We start from the raw sequence: 21,920 nt of genomic DNA on the forward strand, positions 1-21,920 counted from the left end.
GCTAGTAGGCTATTCATGTGCGGTAGAACAAATGCGCCGTGGGAAGAATAAGAGCCAGTCCGCTCTCCGAGTGCGCTCGCACGATGGTCACTCGAGATCTCCGATGGCGACATTTTCTGGGATTCTTTTGCAGCGAACAACTTCCCTAACGTTCTCAAGATCTGATTCGAATGCCGAGTTCCGGGTGCCGAAGTTCAAGTCGCGGGGCGGAACAAAAGAGACTTCTCTGATGACCTTTCTGGAATACAACACTTCCCAGCGGGGCTTATAGGACTGCAACCGCTGCGATCAGAACGCTTTTGCGCCGACCCTTGAATGCCGAGTCGTCTTTAATAACTTCAGGACAATGAAGGCTTTTTCTGGACTGGGCGCATTGACTAACTTGCTCTTCTGGCGCTTGCGCCTTCGAAGACTTGCGCAGAGGCCGCGCCGTGTATAGAAGGAGCCGGGAGCTGGCGCGGCGGGAGGGCGGGGTTCCGACCCTTTCTGGGCCACCGGCGCGCAAAAGTCACCCGTTCGACTCCGCGCTGTATTAATAATGATGAAAAGGAGAAAAGAAGGCGCATATAGAAAGAACAGTACCGCCGCCTGCAACTCCTAATGATTCTTCCTCCGGACCCCGCAGAAAAAGAGAGAAAAAGAGAAAAGGGGGGCTGGGTGGAGGAGCGGCAGCAGTTTGGCGGGTCGAATCGGCCGGCAGTGCGCGAGGTACGGGAACTGCGGGCGCCCGTACAGGCCCGCCACCACCAAGTGCCAGTGTCGGAAACAAAGGGTTCTCGCAGGGCTAAACGGCGCGTTCGCATGCCAGGAACAATGGGCGATGTCTGCGCTCGGGCAGGAAGCAAGGAAGATAAGCGCCACGGAGCAACCGCCCGCTCGCGCTCTCGCTTCGTGCGACTGCCCTGATTGCCTCCTAACTTTCTTCGGGCGTCCATCTCTCTATTACCCCGTCTAACTTTCTTCTTTCTTCCTCTTTCGTTAGCCGGTTATTAGTTATCGCCGCGCGTTTTGGGCTACTGCATTATTTGTGATACTTCGCCGCGTTAGTCTCACTTTTTGGTGCGGTTAACTGACTTGTAGCGTATCGAGGACGGGGAAGCTGTTTCTTTTTTTTTTCGAAAGCGGATAACCGGCGTTGTTGTTTTGGTGTTGTCGGTTGCAGAAAATAGCCGCGTCGGTAAACAATAAACCAATGACGCATTAGAGTTGGTACGGGAATTTAACTTAGGTCTCCGGAGTGTCCCCCGACAGTTCGAGTGTCCCCCGATAGTTGAGCACGTTGCCAGCGGTGTAATAACAGGACCGAGTTAGCCTAGCTTTTCGGTAGCTGACTGCATATCGTGTGAGAGCTGAACGTGATTGGACATGAGTAGAGCAGGTAGATACCAGATGTGGAAAGCTCTGGATCTCAGGAAGCTGTGGCACGCAGTGACGCCTGTTAGCCCGTCGTAGTTTTTAGTGCCGAAAGTATAGAGAAATGGACAAAGACGATGTGGCAGGTATACAGATAAGTATTTGGTATACCTATCCCCACAAGAAGCCACGATACTTCCACTTTCAAAGCTCTCAAACATAATTAAGCGGTCCGAAGAATTTTCGCTATAACAGAAATAGCGTGGCCATAAAAGGGTTACGCCCGCTAGAAAAAAAAAAAATGAGGTTCGTCGAACGGCCATGAAGGTGCTAATGCACGTCTGTTTTGAACAGAGCAAGGTCGTGAAGAATGCGCATATTACGGTCATCTTCAACAAACAGCCCAACCGTGTTTCATCTACAGGACTTGATTCCAGTATTTTGTTGTTGTGTTTCGTGGTTCTGATTTTTTTTTCAGCTTTAGCAGTATGGAGGGCGCTTTGCAGTGTTTTCGGGGTGCATAAGTTGGGTGTTAAAATAGTTGCATATAAGCGTAATGTCGGTGGCGATGCCACCGATGTCGAGAAGAACTCGGTCCTTAAAAATAGAAGCAATTTACGTACATGTATCTTAAACAAATTAGGCACCTTTTGTTCGCCAAACATTCTACAGCCATGCGGTGTTTCGCGTCTTTCTGGTATGAAGCTGAAGTTCTGAGTAGAGTTGTAAAAGCGTTTATTAAGTCCCGTCGTTCCAACCATTCTTTGAATGCACTAGCTTTCGCATAAAGAGTATGGCCCTAGAAATGGCCGCAGCTTGTATTTTAACGTCGTAAAACGTATCGTAATATATCTGGCCGCTAAGATGAATCTACCGGTTCCACGAGTTTTGATCATTAACGGGAAAACAATGTATGCATCCCGAGTCGGAACATTTGGTGTCGTCCGCGTCGGATGGCAGGAAAAATACGCCGGCGCCGGGCGGAAGACGGCTCCCAAGTACAGTAATCCCTCGTTAACTCGAAGTCGTAAAATCCGCTGAAAATAGCGAGATAAGCGGAGCTTCGACTTTAGCGAAATGCCGGAAATGTTGTCCGCGTCACTGAAATAACAGCTAGTGCTGGTAGTAAAAGCTACGCTGCTCAGGGGCGCTTTCCTAATAAGGAAAAGCTTGGAAGAAACAACTGCGTGATGCTCGCCCTTTTCGCGTTCGTATCTTGTCCCAGAAAAGCATTCTCGGGCTCATTAATGCATTGAAGCAACTACTGGTCGCCACCGCTACGTTCTGTAGAAACGTTGTTGCGAAGCAGGCATCATGTTGCTTGTTTCTGCTGCTGTAGGTACTTCTGGAGGCTCCTCGTCGTCTGCGTAATCACTCCGTCGTCCACAGCTATCTCAACAATGTAGGCGTCGAACAGCGTTCCTGTAACGGTGACATCGGCTTGTTACAGCGTGTTCTACGAGTAAATTTTCCGTTCACGACTGCGTCTGGGCCGTTGTGGGAGCTAAGCGTTCGAACGAAGAAGTTATCAGCTGTCTGCAGCGGACTTTGCCTTGCGTCCTTTCTGTCAACATTTCGAGATATCCCAGGTCCCCTTGGAAAAAGTTTCGAGGCAAAGGGGCGCAAATGCATGGCGCCTATGGGAGGTAAATGCATGGCGAGAAAACGTTTCGGCTTAACCGATAGTTAGAGACATCTGAGATCTAGTTGACGCCAGATTACTGTACTTTAAGTGTGAACGGAAGGGCGCACCCCCCCCCCCCCCTTGTATTCACAGCGCGTGCTTAAGACAAAAAAAAATATCGGTGTACCTAAGTCTGCTTACGGACTTTGTATGTGAGAGCATTACGACGTGCCATCGCGATACTTATCAGACACTTTTTCACTGCTACATCCCCTGTGTGACATGCTAGTTCCATGAAGTTACCATTATTAGGGATTAGTAGCTTCTTCGTACGGTGTTCAGAAGGGTCCGGATGTCTGGAGTTATAAATAGAATTCTGATCAATGGTACTGCGGCGTAGAGGAGGGCATCAATGGGTCGGCTTTCCGTCGCCGTTGCTATGGCGCCGGCCCGTCACCGTGACCCTCCGCCGGATGTCAAAAACCGTGTCACTTCGAACACACTTTTGCAATAGACCAAAATAACTACGGAGCCGCCCTCAACTCTTCGTTAGTCCGTGCCCGCTATTGTTGCGTCGATGGTTTCACTGCTCACTGGCGACGGAAGAGAGGCGATAAGGCGGAAGAAGGCAATAGGGCTGCCGCGGCGCCCGCCAGAGGCCGAACTGACGACTCCACGTGTTGTAATCCTGTTTGAATATCCCGCGGAAATTTCCCGTGGTGCCGATGAGCCACGCAACAAAGAGGACGGCGAAGTACCGGGATTTTTGTGCCTTCCGAAGTTGGAAGAGAGAGAGAGAGAGAGAGAGAGAGAGAGAGAGAGAGAGAGAGAGAGAGAGAGAGAGAGAGAGAGAGAGAGAGAGAGAGAGAGAGAGAGAGAGAGAGAGAGAGAGAGAGAGAGAGAGAGAGGGAGGGGGGGGGGGGGACTTTATTTAGTGGCCGGATATTGCTCAGAGGGTCAGCGGTCCAGCCTAGCTTTGACCCGACGGCGGCCTCCTGTGGCCGGGCCGTTCATGGAGGTGACTGCTGTGGCGGATCTCGCTGAAGCACTGAAGGTCCCGCACGGATCGCTAGAGCCACAAGAGCCTTCTGGGTGTCCTTATTGGGGCTGAGCAGTGCGGCCTCCCAGTCTGATTTGTTGTGAATAATATTGTCGGTCTGCATAGTGGGGCACTGCCATAACATGTGTTGCATGTTGGCCCAACAAGACGCTTGCTTTCATAGATGCCTTGTTTTGCGTTTCCCTTCACGGGCGTCACTAGATGCTGAAGCGCAGTTTTCCCACAGTACGTACGGCTCCCCGCCACGTTCTCTTACCATTAGAAGAGGCGATGTGGGGTAAATGCATCGGGCGTTGATTCTTTGGGGGTGAAACTTTGCGCAAAAAAGTCACTCGTGACGCGGAGTGTCACGATGGGGGTTTAAAGCAAAGGGAAGACGCCGAGTCCGTTGTTGTGCGACTACGGCGGTTCCCGAAACTCCAGCTATGTGCCTCCCAGCCATTTGGGTAGGACGCCTCTCGGAGGCGAAATTCTGTCCCCAAATGACTACGAGCCCGGCGCATCCTGTACGCAGCTAGCGCCATCTTCTGGTTGGCTTGGAACACTCTTTCTTTTTGCCTTGAGAAACTGCAAAAAAAAACCTTCTCTGTTCGGCCCCAGCAGCCCAAAGGTAGCGTACGGGGTTTTGACACCAACGGCCCGGATTGGAGCCCTGGCAGGGAGGTTTTTTTTCCTTTTTTCTTTTTTTTTTTTTTTTTTTGCCGAGACCCGCTATCGTTTTTGCATAAAATGTTTCCTTAGGACAGTACGACGCATAATTTTCCTAAATGAGTGTAGCTTGGTACCTTTCAACCGGCTTAGGTGCGGGGCGTAGAATATCAACAAGTTTAAAATAATGCATAATGCCTCTGCATCCCACACGAAATTGCTCAGCCTGTAGCTGCCTCGGAGCGGAATGGCGCCTCGTGGAGAGCAGTGCGTCGGGAGAACACGTGACGACACGTGAGCAGAGCAGGTGCACTGCAGCCACGGAAAACGGTGGTTATGGAGAAGCAGTGGCGTGAAAATGTTTGTGTTTATGTAATACCAAATTAACAAAACATTAAAAATCATCCGGGTCCTCCAGTCCGTTTACGTACCGCCAGGGAAAACCATAAAGTTTTCGCACTCAAACAACGTACGCAGACTTAAGAGCCCCGAGACATTTTTCAAGCAAAGCTTGTAATGGCTGACTTGTGCCGTCGGTGGTGGCGTAGGCGGAAAGGCGCTGCTAAAAAGCCAACTTTACACACGTGATCTAATGACAATGCTGATGATGATGCCCTCGAACTGAGCACGAGGTCGCGGGTTCGTTTCCCGGCCGCGGCGGCCGCTTTTCTGATGGAGGAGAAAAGCAAAAACGCCCGTGTGTGCGAGATTTCGGCGCACGATAAAGATCCCCAGGTGGTCAAAATTAATCCGGAGCCCTCCACTACGGCGCGCCTCATCGCCTGAGTTGCGTCGGCGCATTAAACCCCACAATCAATCAATCAATGCCCTCGAACTGTTTGGTACGTACCCGCTCAGGGAAATTGGCAAGTGATAAAGCGTTTTTTTTTTCTTTCTTGTATGCCACGAACAAAGCTTTGAGGTTAGATCCTTATGCCGAGTGTGATTTCCCTCCAGCGAAATAACGTCAATAGGGCTGCAATAGACCCTTTTCAGAAAGGTTGGCAACATAGTACAAACGCCAGCTCTCATGATGGCAACACTGACGCCATTCGCAAGGGGCGCCATCATAAAGGAAGAATTGCGGCGTTCTCGTAGTCACCCGCAGTCAACTGGGCGTTCTGTTCACTCGCATCGGTTTCTGTGCTTTTTCTCACTGTTGTTTTCATCTGCACATGTGGTTACGAGTTCGCCCGGCATCATGCCGACTCACTGCTGCGTCCCGCTCTGCAAACTGCACGGATACGTCGACACAGCCGGACGAAAGGTACGTAAGATGGTGTTTGGTGGCATTGACACTGTTCGTCGTCGTCTTGGTTTTTCACCTCGTAATGCGCACGCCCGCTTCTTACGTTCTGGCGCATTTGTTCTTGCTTTACGAAACCCCCTCCGTCAGCCTGCTGCAGAGGTTTGCACCGTGTCGCCGCTCGTAAACGGCATTATCTGTAGTTAAAGCGAGCTGCGCGGCGTGTTGCAAGCCTTGGTAGCAACATCGCGAATGACGGGATAGCAAAAGGACGACGAACACCGCGTCGTTTCTGGTCTTTTACCGTCCCATCCTTCGAGTTGTTGCGATCCAGGTACTGACGTACCAACTTAGCCAATTTTACGCATTTGTTTTAGGCGTCAACTCTCTCTGTATCTCAACTTGTTTGGTTTCGCACGAAAAGCGGTCTCGCACTGCGCCACATTAGTTGCGCGTTGGCGAGTAAGCATACGAGACAGACAGAGGCATGGTCTCAGTGCACTGAGCTAAGTATTTTATTTAACTGATAACCACACCAGCCCCACAGCCCAACTGGTTAAGCAGCGTTGCTTTGGTCGTGTGATGAATAGTAAAAATGGTACTATGAAGTGTTTGTTTCTGTTTGCAGGTTTCTTATCACAGATTCCCAGCTGAAAAAGAAATGAAGAGGAGATGGATCGCTGCGATCAAGAGAGACGAAGGACCACACTTTCAAATTTCAAAGGCAACCAAAGTTTGCTCGGAGCACTTTGTAGAGTCCGACTTCTGGACTAGTGTAGCAAGTGGGCGGCGGCTGCTCCGTGACTCAGCTGTGCCTTCTGTTTTTTCGTTTCGGAAATCAAAGCCGCCAAGGAAGCCACCTCGTGAACGAACGTTCAACCCTGCCACGAAAAAGCAGCACAGCAAAGAATGTCACCTACCCAATCCAGACCCCAGTCTGCTTTCACTGCATGATGCAGAACATGGAAGTGAAAACCAACCTCCCACGCTGGATGTTCTCTCTCAGCAGCTAGCTGCACCCAGCACAGTTCATGAAAATCACGCCCCACTACAGGAAATATTTCTGGGTAGTGAATTTCAAATTCAGGGGCAGGCTTCAGCTGTTGTGTGCAGCTGCAGAGACACCATTGCTGCACTGGAAATGGAACTTGCAGCAAGCAGGGAAAATGAGCAGAAACTGCAGCAGCAGTTGGACAGACAAGAAATTGCAAACAGGGAAAGTGTGTTGAGCCTGCAAGCACAGCTAAATGCACAAAGAAGTGAGCTACAGGATTTTACTGCTGCAAGCAAGCAAAAAGAAGCTGATCTGCAAAAAGAGCTCCAGGACGTACAGCATAAACTGACTGCTCAGGGCAAGGAACTTGGCCTGCTTCGTGACGAGCTCGTTCAGGCTCAGCGCAACATTGAAAGCCTGGAAGAAAAGAATGCTCCATTTGGAATAGAAAAATTTAAAGAAAGCGATGAGGACATTCAGTTCTATACTGGGTTGAGGAGCTATGGCCATTTTGTTCGTTTTCTGACGTTTCTGGACGCTGGGGAAGACGGCGAAAACATTAGACGGCACCAGGGCAGCAGTGGCCATAGAAACAGTGGCCGACGGCGCAAGGTCAATGTCGAAAACCAACTTTTTCTGGTTTTGATTAAGCTCCGGCTTGGGTTATTTCATCGGCACATTGGCGACTTGTTCAATGTATCAACCAGCACTGTATCCAGGATATTTTCATCCTGGATCGACTTTATGTACTTGCAGATGACTGAACTGCCCATATGGCAATCCCGATGTGCAGTTGACGCTGCCATGCCAGCAGCATTTATAGACAAATACAGGTCAACTCGTGTGCTTCTCGATGCAACCGAGATTCACTGTGATGTGCCGTCATCATTCGTGACGCAATCGGATGTTTATTCACATTACAAGTCAGGCCACACGTTTAAAGGGCTTGTTGGTGTGGCACCTAGTGGGGTGCTGACCTACGTGTCAGAACTATTCACAGGAAGCACGTCCGACAGAGAATGTGTTATCAGGAGCGGTTTCCTGAAAAAGAGGTTCGATCCCGGTGATTCAGTAATGGCCGACAAAGGTTTTCGAATCGAGGACCTTCTTGCGGAAAAGGGTGTTCAGCTAAACATACCGCCTTTCTTGAAAGACGGGAAATTTACGGAGCGTGAAGCCCAGAAGACCCAAGAAATTGCAGCGCTCCGCATCCATGTTGAACGGAGGATTCAGCGTATCAAGACATACCACATTTTTGATCGTTCCATTCCGATCTCCTTAGCCCCCTTGGCCAATCAAATATGGGCAGTTTGTGCTATCTTGAGCAACCTGCAACCTCCTCTGCTGAAGGAAGAAAACTGATGAGTGCATACTGAGCACTATACAAACACGTGTAAATAATAAACCTGTACGCTTATTGTGGAAATGTTTGACTTGGTGCCCTACTACGGCAGTGTGCCTCTTACTGACAGCTTTCCAGGTACGGCAGCAAAGTATAAAAATAGAAGTCGTCCAGGTCTGCTTTTAACGCTTCCCACTCGCTCAGGCACAGTCTAATCCTCTCAACGAGCATGAAATCTTTTCCAAAAATTACGAAGTCTCCCCAGCTCAGGCCAGACACACCCATCTGACCGATTACCTGCGAGTAGTAAAAATGATTTCGCTTAAGCCTGGGGCCACTGTCACTCAGTTCAGAACAAAAGCTTTCTGCAACAAGCTCGTCTGCGGTCTTGTCACGGAGTGAATATGGGCACTTGATTTCTAAAACACCATAGCCCAGCTCTGTCGGGTCAAAGACAATCCTGTCGGGTGATGCTCCAAGCCATGGAAATTCCGGATTCACCAGCAGGCCGCAAGTGCTGACAGTCACGTGGTGTCCCATGGTGCGCAAAACCTCCTCATACCTTCTGGCTGCTAGAGGCTCGTTCGAAATTCCGTACCTGCACATGAAACAGCAAAAAATAGTGTTCGTACAAAGTAAAAGTACAAACCCAAACCGGCATTCCCAGCATTGTAACCAGTTGAACCATAGAACTACTATGACTTCCCCACAAGGTGCAGCTTAACCCACTGCAGTACAAAGGGAGTGCTCGATTTGATGCTTTGCACGCAACAGCGTTGAAGTTCATTTTCAGACATGCAGTTTTTAGAGCCTTATTGCAGGATATACACTAGAAGGAATCTGACGTAGCCAAGTACCAACTATAAAATTTCAAGGAAAAGGTAAAACTACCTACATTGAGCCGAATAGTAGCGAACGAGAACGCTCAGTTAAATATTCAACCGGTAATGCTTCAACCATAGTAAGGCTACTTTCCAAGATCTTGCAGCTGTGTATACAAGTAGCATAAATATGCTTGGCAGACATTCAGCAGCATGCCCCCCCCCCCCCCCCCCCCCCCCTTCCCCTAAATGGTGAAGTCTCTTCGAAAAGGCCGAGTTTGGTTGTGCCTCTTTACTGTGAAAGGTATTTTGAAAACTGAAAAATGACGTTTGGGCCAGTTTACGTACTTTATGGGAGCGATGTTAGACAGGTCCTTGGTGTCCGTAAAGGCTTTCAAGCCTTTCGAGGTCCAGCGAGCCCTTGTTGCCACGACACCAAAGTTGGATGATGTCACCCGCAGGCTCCTTTCCTCTCTCCACCTCCCACTTTTTGCCTGTTTCCGTGTGTCCTGCTCAAGCTGAGCAGAGGAAGCTGGCGTCGTGCACACCTTCTGTTCATCGGAAAAAAAAACCGAATACATTCGCTTACACTAACTAACCAAGCTTCATTTGTGGCAGATAAAATTCACTCTAAATATATGGACTAATAATGCACAAGCTGCACGTCAGTGCAGCTGGGCACTACTCTGGTAAAAAATAAATATTGTCATTTGTACACATGCGTTTCAGTGGCTCAATGGTTCAACAGCGTTTGGTAACGGCTAGTACGCATGAGGTAAACTTTGATAAAAATAAAGCCAATGAAGGGGCACAATGCGCAAACATACCTGCAGGATCCTGTTTTCTTTCAGATGGGTGGGAGGAACCCATGTGTCGGAACCTTCAAAAAACTTTGGTGCAGGTAGAGCTTCAGCAGGGGAAGGGGCTGCAGGTGAAATCCCTGACACACGCACATCGAAGCCATGCGGCAGGAGTGACTGTTGGCAGGCCATTGGAGAAGAAGCTGGTGCCAGGCCATATCTAGTCCTTTTGTACGGCTGCCCAGGAGTGTTCAACAAACCCAGCGCAAACACATCGCCGGGGTCCAGTGACAACAAATTTCTGGCGAGCTCAACTTTGGCCGCTTCTTGCTGCTGTTCGTTGCGGGGGAAAAGCCGACGCTCAGTCGGCCGTCCGAACTTTGGAACAACCAGTCCACCTTCTCTCACGCTTCTCCAGTCAACGTCCTGAATGGACCTTCCTTTTGTAGAACAGGTACGGGGCACCCGCCATTGTTGGGGAAGGTCCGTACATGACAAGAGTTCAGGGGGTTCCGAGAACCCTTTGGCCTGGAGGAGGGAAACTGTACGCAGCATTGCCATCAAATGATTGCACGCTAGTTTTCCAGCCGCGCACTCACAGCTGCCATCGACAATGGCCCCTTGCCTGTCTATTGCAGCAATAACGCTGTAAGGTTTCGAATTCTTCTTCTTGCTGCGGTGGCATTCCGCCTTCAAAAAAAATAGTCCATCACTGAAAAAAAAAAAAAAAGTTACACACAACATTTATACTTACAAATGGTGAACTTTACGCACATTCCACAAGCTCATCTCTCAGATGGTTAATAAAGTGCCTTGGCTTTTACTGCGAAAGCAGATCGTAATGTTGAAACGCTGTGTCTGAAACCTCCTTGAGCTCCTCCACTGTCCAGGGGAGAAAATGATTCGTGGAACATAATGGGCATGCATAGGTGCATAGGGGAATGCTAGAGAAAGGGATGAGCTATTGCAGATTAAACACAGAATGCTGCGTGGCCATAGCATTAAATTTATGCCGAGATCAGAGCAGTTTAACGCGAAAGTACGCTAGCCGAGCTCAATGCTGCTCAGGTTTGGTTGAACCACATCTGCCGTACATGGATGTAGCACGTTCTGACACAGCCTTGCATGAAAACTTGCACATTTTGGTTCCTCGTCGCTTTCCTCGAGCCGAAATTTATGGGACACTTGTGTAACACTTTTCGTCACCGTCATGGCAAGCTCTTCACATTTAGAACCCTTCTGTAACTGCTTGTCAGAACTTCAGTAACACTTATGAAATTTAGTTGCACATAAATTAATAACTTCACGAGTGCCGTTTTGATTCCGGAGCTTGTAGTACATGTTTTAATTTGCAATGCACTTCTACTGGCGCCATTTTTCTCTAATAAGCAGCCACTTCATAGTTAAGCACGTTTAGCTGTCTTTCCTCTTTAATGTATTTAGAGCTTATAGAATTCGTTTAGGACGCACGCCTAGAAGCTTACACTTACGTTGCTGGTTTCTCAAGACGCATTTCCGGCTGTTTCACAGAAACACAAGCTCCTTCCCTATTAATAAAATTACTACTTGGTCGGGATTTCGTTGGTGTTGCTCACTCGCAGGCACAGTTACAGCGATGTAAGAGCGCGCGCAACTTCAGAGGGGGAATGCATATTTTACCGAACCTCAAGCGCTGTGCGACTTAGTGCTTCAGGAATGTTCACACTTCAGAGAACGACGCAACAAAAACGACGAATTCTGTGAGTTGTTTCCACTTTACGATCCAGTAGTCGCAGTTACGTCCACTTTTCGGGTGCATCAAACTGCTCAGCGCCTACTTTGTACGATCGACTCTCACGCAAACAATTATATGGTAACAAGCTTGCTGCAGTGTAATACACACAGTATTGATACGAAGTGCGCTTTGATCATTCGTGAACCTTAATAAGAGAGAGAGCATACCTTTCCTTGCAGCTGTTTGTCTTCACGGACGATGGCACAACGTAGGATTCTACGCTAAAGTTGTAGCTGCGCTCCAAGCAACGCTCCGTGGTAGACTTGATAGAGTAAAACTCCAATATGCGCTTCTCGCTGAGAGTCGGTATACCGGAGAGGTTGTTGTCCCATCCGGTAATAGGAAATACCAATTTTCGAGACGCGCACGCCATATCACTCGCCCGGTACTGCGATCTACAGAGGCGCGCTACAGCCACTTCGGTACCGCCGTTGCCGCCGTATCGCGGCTTCCTTCATCATGGCCGCGCTCCAGGTTGCCCGACTGGCTTTCCGCTCGTCCGCTATGCCCGTAGCATTCTGAAAAGGGTCTATAATGACATCCAGAAACGCTCCTTTGCATCTTTAAGACTGCAGGAAGTCAAAAGTCGCCCTAGACGACCGTCTGCCGTGCAGAGTAAGAGGCTCGCGTGACTGGGCATTCAATGCAAGCGAGCGGCAATCCGCCGCACATGCAACATTATCAGGCGCATAGATGAGCCGCATACGGAGAAAGCCTTCAGCAGCGACGATCACTGCTGGAGAAGTGGCAAGGGCCGTTTCAAAAGAGGGGCGGAATGGTTTCGCTTGCAGTAAGCCAGACTCACGAATTAAAAAAAAAAAAATACGGACAAAAAAGGTTCCGTACTTTGGCGTGTTCTTCTTTTCTTTCTTTTTTGCGATGCTTAACTGACATGCGTGATTGATTGGTCGACTTACTTTTAAACATGGAGAAAGCGTGTTCGTTTCGTGTAGTTGAGGAGTTTAACGCAGGAACTGGTAAATCATCAGTTAGCACGTAACCTGACTGCCCTTCCGGAACAAGGTCTGACCTTCAGCCATCCGGACACGTTCGATCACATACAGCGCTGAGGTCGACAAAGGGCCCACTCTCATTTAATTGTTTCAACAGCGGAGCAGTTGTGTGGGAACGGCGCGCAGAAGAGGAGAAAGACGCTGTTCGGGGCACGCGCAGCGTGTGCGCGCTGGAGCGTGACGAGGGACTGAGGCAGTGTGTGCATGGGCTTGGAGAAGATCAGACGCCTCCGGACGGGTTCGGGTCAGAGCTGACTAAAGGTGTGGTTTCTGGGGAACTCGGTGTCTTTCTTGGGAGCCGCGGCCGGGCGCTAAGACCCCGGTACCACAGTTGATACTGTTCGCCGTTGTAGAAAAAAAAATACCGAGAAAATGCCGAGCGCTCGTGAGCGTGTGCCTCGCGGGGACCGCTGAGACACCGGAAATCACCGCGCATTTAGCAAAAAAAAAAAAAAAGAAAAAAAAAAGCTCCCCAGCGCTGTCGTCAAGCCTTACCGCGCATGCAAAAAAAAATGCTAATGCTAAAGGGGAAAAGACACCCTACTTGGGAGAGGTCACCGTGGCCGCCACATTCTCTAGAAGCCGAAATGGATAATTGAATACATGGCTACGAGTGTGCCAGTACTTCCCGAGATTACTCGCAGATCCCGCCACCGATGCCTCGAGTCAATGACGAAGAGCTGGTGGAAGTCTACAATGCTAAGGATTACTTTGCATCCACCTCTCGCTGTCCGAGCTCTGTAGCCTCGATGTAGAGTGCTGAGTACTGGCGCTGATGCCTTGGGTTCGAGCCCCAGCAGGTCTGTCTCTCTCAAGCGGCGCTCATGCCCATATTTTTGGGTTTCGGTCCATTTGGGGGATATACAATACAATTCGTACCAGCTTTTTTAGACTGCGTGGCTTTCTGAGGACCTTTAACGCAAATTTGAATAAAGCATAACATTTCGGATCACTCGGTGCCGTTGTTCCGCTTCAAAAGAGCGTTTTAGATAACACGGTTCACCTTTTTAAACGAGTTCCATGCATTGAAATGTCTGCATCGTGACGCTATATAGAAATTTTTTTCCCGCTCAACTAAATATTTGGCAGCGGTGTCCTTAAAAGATAAAGTAATGGTCAGTGAATGCCGAAGGAAAGTGGATTCTGTGTCCACAAAGCGTTTTGAGTACATGCGGTGCTTCCCAACCGATGCTGTGCGTCTAGATGGTGCAGTTCCTACAGGCTCTCACAGCATAAGTGGCCGCACGCATGCACGCACACGAACCACGAAACGAACTAAAACGTGCACGAGACGAGGCGACATTTAGAACTTTCGAGCCCCCCGATTCGCCGGAGCTGACAGATTAGCTGCCACAAGCACACGACCCGAGTGCAGCCTTATGCCGCCTCGCGATGAAGCAACGTGTGCACGAAGCAGTGCCACAGAATGTAAATCCCTTGCCTTTTGGATTTCCCTGGTGGGTCATATATTGATCGGCAGACTTCAGCTCGGGCTTCGCACTAACGCCACACATAGGAGAAAAGATATTCAGTTCCTATACGTACGGAAGGATGACTAGGAACGCCAATGACGGAGATCAAGCTTCCATTACAAGCCGCTCAACTTCATAATCCACCAGACGCCTCAGTATATAATTATTTAATTGCGCAGACTGTAGGCATCCCACTAGACTAACAGCCAAGCACAAAACAAAAGGAAAGGAAGTGCACTGGGGATATTATTGAGCTTGGCGTGGAGCTCACCTGCATACAACCCAGTACGGGGGGGGGGGGGGGGGGGGGAGAGAGAAGTTAGAATAAAAAATAAGGCTAAGTCAATCCGAGCCCATTACAGACATCCCAGATGATCTGAGCACATCATCATCATGGCGCTGATGCGGGCGAGACACTTACCACCGCGTTCGTCACTCGCACCATGTCCATTGTTAGTGGTTTACTAACTCCATAGTTGGTTTATATAACAGTAAAACGGTGTGAGTGCCCACTCGCCATTTTGCATGCCGCGTATATTTGTATTTAGAGTAGCTATTTTCCGGTCTGTCCTGCCTTTCAACCTGCGTTTTTAATCACTGTCATCTCTGGGCATACCTGCATCATTTTTTTGTTCTGCACTACGGCGGGTAATTTATTTGAACACGAATATTATCAACACGCTTGCGCACAATTTAAACTTGGCACCCTTGTTTCATTTCACTCACAGGACTTCAACCTAATAACCGATTGAAAAATTAATCGCGTATAAAGCATTAATCGATTATTCGGGAGGAAGTAATCCGGAGCCCTCCACTACGGCGCGCCTCATCGCCTGCGTTGCGTCGACGCGTTAAACCCTACAATCAATCAATCAATCAATCAATCAATCAATCAATCAATCAATCAATCAATCAATCAATCAATCAATCAATCAATCAATCAATCAATCAATCAATCAATCAATCAATCAATCAATCAATCAATCAATCAATCAATCAATCAATCAATTCTGAAGGTTAATCGATCAATTGTACACCTCTAATTCATCCATTCAATCATCCACAGCAAAAAGTACGCCGGGCCGTCAACCGCGCTTGACTTCAAGGGAACCTCGGCTTTTCGGAGAACCGAAGCAAGAGAGATGAAACGAGAAGACGCTTCATATAATGGAAGCTGCCTCGGTCCTGATCCCCAGCCATGGCGAAATGTAGGGTAATGCTCTGGTCGAGGGACTGACTGTTTTTTCGCGCCTCCGTGGGCACCCAGGCGCTTCGTTAATAAGCACGGCCGACCCCGCAGACGTGCGTGCCGGAGGCCAGCTCGCTGGAACGTTTAATCGCCCCAGTCGTAGCCGGCAGCTCGCGAGCGCTAATGCGGCCATTGTGCGGCCGTCAGGTGAAGAGAGAGCCCTTTTACGAGAACTTTCGCGCGTTTAGGACATCGTTAAAGGAGGCCGCCCGCCTCTTGGCTTCTCCCCGAGGCTTTTAGCACGCGCGCAATTTCACCGAAGCGGGCGGGATAAACCGCGGAAGAAGCAGGCGACGCCATGCGCAGTATATTATTTTCGCAGGCCCGGTGTCTCGAAGACAGATGCACTTTGGGGGAAAGGAATTTCATCTAGCGGCTTCCCCGGCTGCTCTAGAAATGCGGGGGCTGCGATTAGAATGAACTTTTGAGTACACCAGTCTTGACATGGTCTTTTAGGGCGTAAACAAAAACTAACGGTTTCTAAGAAATCTCCCTCGAAAACGGACAAATTGTTAAAAGGGGGGGAGCAGGGTTAAACATCTATTTGAGTTGGCAGAAGGGTGCTTGGGACGGGGATGGGGTCAGCCTCCCGTGTCCAGGAGGCTGCGAGCCTCGTGCAACGAGCCCTGAATTCGGCGCATGCGCCGAATTCAGGGCTCGTTGCACCTGCACGAGGGTTTTTTGAAGTTGCAATGCCGAGCTTGTCAGGGCAGTCTCCATCTGCTCAAGGGAAGGAGTGTTAGGGGAGTTGTGGTTTTGCGGGCACAAAAAGACGAGATACGTCTTGAAAGGTGATTTTCAGTGAAGCCAGTCGGGTGACAAGAGAAATGGTGAGATTTTCGAGACGACTGCGCGATTTTAAAATGTTTGTTTGTGGTAGAGTACGTTAAGTTAAGTTGACAGAAACGGGTGTAGAGGAGAGAGAGAGAGAATTGCTTTATTGAGGTTAGGAGGCCAGATGCCCTGGGGGGAGAGGGGTAAAGAGGTAGGGGACAGAGCAGTTCAGCCTATGCTCACTGTTCACACAGTTCTCTGCATATTCATGCATAGGCTCGCTGTTCATATAGGGTCACAGTTCACTCGTTTTTTTTTTTTCCCTATTCACACACAGACCGGGCAGATAGAGCATGTGTGGTGCACTCTTGGGGAGCCGGACAAGCTGCTACACCATTCTGAAGAGACCATTCTCAAGAGCGCATTCGGTAATCACTTCAAGGGTTGGTGGATCTTCCCGTACCCGGTGTATGTGTTCAGATCCGCATGTAGGTACCGGGCCAATGGCTAAAAGCTGCACACGGCCTCTGTCAAAGGCGGGACAGAGCCAGATTAGATGAAATAAATTTGGTGTGCCATCACAACCACAGTTTGGGCAGCGGTGGAGCTCGGACCCTGCAGGGGCTGTCCATTTGTAAATGACATGAGGGGTGTAGGCCGCATTAGCGTAGACTTGGTTCGCGAATATTTCCCCCGAGCGTGAAAGAGGTTTGAGAAGGTCGAGGACCCCGTCTGGTGCCGCATCTTGCATACGTTGTCTGCTTAGTTTCTTTATACGCCGAGGCCGAAGTTGCCAATCCGACTGGAGGGAGGGGTTGGTGCATTGGGAACCACGGGAGATGCTTGAAGTCGCTCCCTGGCAGCAGCATGTGCTAGAAGGTTGCCATGTGCACCCATGGTGTGCAGGATATGTTCTTACGTGTGTGTTGTAAAGTATTGAAGAGTTATAAGTGGGCTCGATGGGTGCTGGAATTCTGGTTGTAGGCTCCGTGCCGCTCGGGGTGGAATACCTGTTTTGTTTTTTTTTCGCTGCTTTGATAACATTAAGTGCAAAAAAAAAACATTTATTGAATTTAAAATCTAGCCTAGCCCTGCTGTTTACATGCGTCACCATCATGCCGCACGTTGTAGCTGTAATCTTCATGTCACCCATTTTCTGCTGCTGAGATTCTCTTTTTCCTTTCAGGCGGCCGCATTCTATCGCTCCAGAAAGCCGTGTCTTGGTCGCCAGCTGTGACCATTATTCTGCCCTTCCTTGTAAGTCTAGAACCGCACCTAGCACGTCAGTTAGTTTCCCGTGCGCTGTGAAAGTATGCAAACAGTAATACCAAAAAAACACAACAGAGGCTCAAATGCTTGAGGTGCACTAGTCTAAATTACTCTAGAGCCTTTCCGTGCGATGTGCTCAACAAGCTACGTGTGTCTTACCTAAAGCGGTCGATATATACATATAACAAGAAAAAAAATTGTGATAAGCTGGTACGTTGACGCGGAGACTTTTGAAATGCATTAGCATTTTCCGCTGGAGACAAGTAAATTTATAGCTTTAAAATTTCCGTGAGCGAACAAGCAGGCAAACTGTGCGAGTTTCCGAGAAGCTGCCAAGGCACGAGCGAGCGAGCGCAGGCTATAAAAAAAATATTTCAAAAGTCAGAGCAACGCAAAAAAGTAGAAACGTTTCAGAAAAGCTATTTAATGACGTGTGCGGCTCAGGTCAAAGTTCGAGCTTAACGTCAGGAGCCCCACCTGCTGTTATACTACGCTGACATTTCGCGTCAAGAGGGTCATGCCAAACTTGTTGCCGTCGGCCCGGTCACGTAATTAACGCGGTATTAGCGCGGCGAATAAACCTCCAGGGTTTGATCCCGAAAGCCGGTCCCCCGCGTGCGCCAAAAAATGTCACGTTCTTACGATGCCACGTGCCGGTGCCAACGTCGCCAGCAGAAAAATGCTGAAGCATTTTCTGCTCCTCCGGGAGGTGCTGCGTTTTCCTGCGGCCGATATTTAAACACGATAGTGTTTCTTGGGCTACTTAAAGGCAGAAATTTTGGTCTGTCTGTGACTCGATTCAGCCACCCGGCCAAAGTGAAACAGAAGCTACGCAATAGTCTTATATACCCGCAGCCAAATCTAATCGTCCAAGTCCGGTGTCAATATTCACACTTCTCAGCATTGTTGAAAAAGAACAAAACATTACCCAAACGCGATGCAGAAAATCAATACATAAGGTAGAGGTTATATTTGCAGTGCTCCTTCACTAAAACATTCATGGATGCTTGCTTTGTGCGCTAGCTAGTGAAATATTACATCAACTGCAGAAAACCGTCGCCTGCTGTTGCCCGCGCTACTATAGCTCCTGGCGGCATTTTAAGAAATCAAATGGCAACAGTAACGGAAGGCTCCACTAGGTATGTCCACGTTCCGACTGGAACGCTCGTGGAGTAAGGCAACGTGGTTCTATAAACGTTGTAGTATAGGAGCTCGATTCACGCGCGTCTCCGCCGTACGGCAGGGTTGGCATCGAGGCACCCGGCATGGAGCAGTGGTGCGCGGTAAACTTAAATTGTCTTGAGCAAACCTCTAGCGTGTTTATCTTTGGAAGAAGCGAAACGGGAGAGGAACAGCATGAGAGGTGAGCGGGAAAGGGAAGGGGTGCATTAACTTGGCAGGAACGCCAGTCGACTATCGTCTTTCGTCGACATTTGCAACGAAAGGAGCAGATACGCGGGAATTTTTGAAATTTTTGCCCGTGAGCGAAAGGAACCCTTTTTTATAGCGAGGGGCCAAAAATCCCTGCGGGGAAATAGAGACAAAGAAGGGGGTTGTAAGGCCTTAATCCACACAATGGACACTCTTCCAGTATCAGGACACTATTGCACAGTGCACACACTTTACTGAGTAAGCGACTAAGTATGCACAGTTCACTGGGGGACATCACCATGGTAGATAGATATGGTAAGTCTGCCATAGTCGGTCAGAAGAAACGTTTTCAAGGAAATACTGGGAGAGTGTTTCTGGGGTAGCGGGGTCGTCATGGGCATGACTAATATGTTTGTATTCAATTGCTGGCGTGGGATGAGCACGTGCGTGCGCATGGATAAAGATGTAATAATAGCAATATGCATGACATCCTGCCCCATTCATTTTGCTTCCTCTTTATAAGTTCAATAAAAAGAGTGGCGAACACGCACGTTTATTTTGGAAGCTTTTAAGGTAAGCGCCGCAAGTGTATACGTCAAAAGAAAAACCAATTTGAAATTTGACGTTTAACAAGCCTGGTAAAGCCTAGATGAAGCAGGTTAGTCTGTGACGGTAAGGGCATTCAGACACAAAACCCTTGCCGAATATTTGGTTAGCACTTTCCCTGCCGTAAAGCTGCAGGGAATACAATTTTCATATACGCGAAGTGACATAATTTGCCCGTCTGCGATTAAAAATGCTGTAAGACGACCGAATCAAGTGCACGCAAGTGCGCTTGACTCTTTAACTTTCAGTGCTCTCGATTCACCTTCATTTCACCTTGAAAAAACTTTATGCACTTGGCGGGCTGGTTTTGCACCCTTGTGCTCAGTATACCTCAGCCAATAGGCCACCACGGCATTGCAGCAAAAAAAATTGGCTAAACCAAAATTGGCTAAACTAAACCAAAAATTGGCTAAAACGTGGCTAAACCAAGTTTGCCAAACGGTAGGTCAGTTCTCTCGCCGACAGCGCGCAGTGAACGCGCATGCGGAACTCGGCGCTTATGGCATGCCCGTTCGGTGAACGTAGATACAGCCAGCGCTTCCTTGTATCATTTTATTATGACACACACCCACTCTTTTCCCATATCCTCCTCTCCACACATTTCCCCCTGGAACGAACTAGCGATTAGAGGCTTTCACTGCGAAACCGCAACAGGCGCTGGCTTAACCTTGGCTGATCTTGAAGGTCAGATGGATGGACCATACGAGCCGTTTTCTCGGTTTGTACCCGGAGTAACAGAGCTTTCGCTTCAAAGCTACCGCAACTAATCCCGAGGTTGAGCTTTAGTTCTTTGCACTTTCGGTCGCACACGCAGCCGACTTCTTGTTTTAATTCGGCGTTTCCTCTTCGCGCTGCTCATAGCCCGAGTTTTCTGCGGGCAAAATAACGAATACACAAAAAAAAATTCCCGCGCCTTCCCGCGAGGGGAAACGAGTAAATGCAGAGCATTGGGGGTCGTTAACGCCGCGTAAAGTCGCGTTAAGGTGGGTAGTTGGGTCGTAGTTGCGTTGGTGTTGGTTTGGGGTAGAGAGAGGAGAGTAAAGTCGCGTTAGGGTGGAGCGCGCTTTAACCAAGGAAGGAAGGAGCAACGCAGTGACTGAAGCACGAGCGGCCGCTAGCCGCTTTATATTTACAGTGCGCGCAGTGGAGGGACAGCAGTACGGGGGGGGGGGGGGGGGGGGGGAGAGCGCGCATGCGCAAGCAGCGCGCGCCCTTCCACGCCAAACCGCGCTGCTATGACGCACCTGTTACGCCGAGACCGCGACGGAGCGAACGGGCTGACTACGACGCATGCGCGCGCCAGCTGCTGTTGAGAGAGAGGAGGGGAGGGGAGGCGCACCTGCTGCGGACGCGGAGCTGCGGACGCCGTCCGACGCAGGAAGAGGCGAGGCTAAGAAATGCTCTGCATTTAAAAGCACGTTCTCATAACACCTAGCTCCCAAAAGCTGATGCCTTAGAACAAGCTGACTGACATTGTCGACGCAGGCGAAGGACAATTACTGCAAGTTCACGTCGTCCTGCAGTTAACCGTGCATTAGAGTAAGCTGTGGAGCAAAGCTAACCTTGGTTCGGGCGCACGTTTCAAAGACAGCGTTCGCAGGGAGGTCACGCGCTCTTTCAGCCAGGTTGCCACCAAAGCAAAACGTTTTTCGGCGATGTTTGTCTTCCTGCGCCGTGCCGCATATCGCTCCTTCCTACTGAAGTGGCAAGTGCTAAAGGCTGCTTGAGTGCCTGATTTTGTTGGGCATTTCGTTTCCTGTTAAGCTCTGCATTTCCACTGCACGGCCAGCAATCCCCTGGTAGGACATAAGGTCTTATCTCAGAACAGCAACGTGGGAATCTCGAGCACGCCCAGAATTTTCCGCCACGCCCAGAATGACAAGAGAGGCAGCGCGGAACAAAGGCGTGACATTTTCCCCAAACGGTGGCGTCCGGGACGGTCCTCAAGGAGTTGTTTCAAAACTTCTCCGGGAGCCAAATCCCGCGAACGACTCGCCACACAAACACACACGCATCCCGAAAAAGCGCGTCGTGGGGGCGTTCTTCCTGGAAGACCATTTCGTTGCGTCTGGAGAAACTGGAGACAAGGGAGAGGACATCCGTAAGATGGACGCGCAACCAAAGTAAACGCCTCGATGTGATGACAAAAAAAAAGAAACAAAGAAGCTAGAAAGCGTTGTTCTGCAAATGTACAGGGCTCTGCATTGCGGGCAGATCCCCCGTACTGGTATCAACAGCAACACGGACGGTATATCGCACGGCGAGTAGATTGCTCGTTCCCAAAGGGCACAATGGATGGTGTCTTCTCTTGGTTTTACGCCGCACACGTCCGGGCTTTCTCTGCCCTTCGTTTGCTCTTCTGTTTTCTGCCTTCGCAAGCGGTCCTGTAGTGACCCGCCTGGTAGGCACCCCCCCCCCCCTCTCCTTCCCCCTCGCTCACTCGGCGACGATGTAGCGTGCCCGGCCCGCCACCACCCTCCACCACCGTCCTTGCGCCAGTTCTG

General features: G+C 49.5%; 2 protein-coding genes and 1 long non-coding RNA gene across 6 annotated transcripts in view; 1 reads left to right on the top strand and 2 right to left on the bottom strand.

Moving 5' to 3' along the window:
* The window catches only part of LOC144169567 (sodium/potassium/calcium exchanger Nckx30C-like), a 357,968-nt gene that overhangs the window by 297,574 nt on the left and 38,474 nt on the right, over window positions 1-21,920 (bottom strand). The window lies entirely within an intron of this gene.
* On the top strand, window positions 7,414-8,328 carry LOC144169566 (uncharacterized). Its single transcript, XM_077698798.1, has one exon. It carries the CDS (start codon window positions 7,670-7,672, stop codon window positions 8,285-8,287), a length of 618 nt encoding a protein of 205 aa, XP_077554924.1. The 5' UTR covers window positions 7,414-7,669; the 3' UTR covers window positions 8,288-8,328.
* LOC144167537 (uncharacterized) lies at window positions 8,567-11,035 on the bottom strand. The gene is made up of 3 exons (XR_013322027.1): window positions 9,916-11,035; window positions 9,437-9,639; window positions 8,567-8,865 (listed from the first exon to the last, which is right to left on the bottom strand). It is a non-coding gene; the product is annotated as an uncharacterized LOC144167537 (long non-coding RNA).

Source organism: Haemaphysalis longicornis, unplaced genomic scaffold, assembly GCF_048455015.1.
Source record: "Haemaphysalis longicornis isolate Haplotype H1 unplaced genomic scaffold, Haemaphysalis longicornis Haplotype H1 scaffold_2, whole genome shotgun sequence".
NCBI classification, from domain to species: Eukaryota; Metazoa; Arthropoda; class Arachnida; order Ixodida; family Ixodidae; genus Haemaphysalis; species Haemaphysalis longicornis.

Bases quoted from the DNA above. Each gene is read 5' to 3' on its own strand.
- LOC144169566 (XM_077698798.1), top strand. From the start codon at position 7,670: ATGTACTTGCAGATGACTGAACTGCCCATATGGCAATCCCGATGTGCA.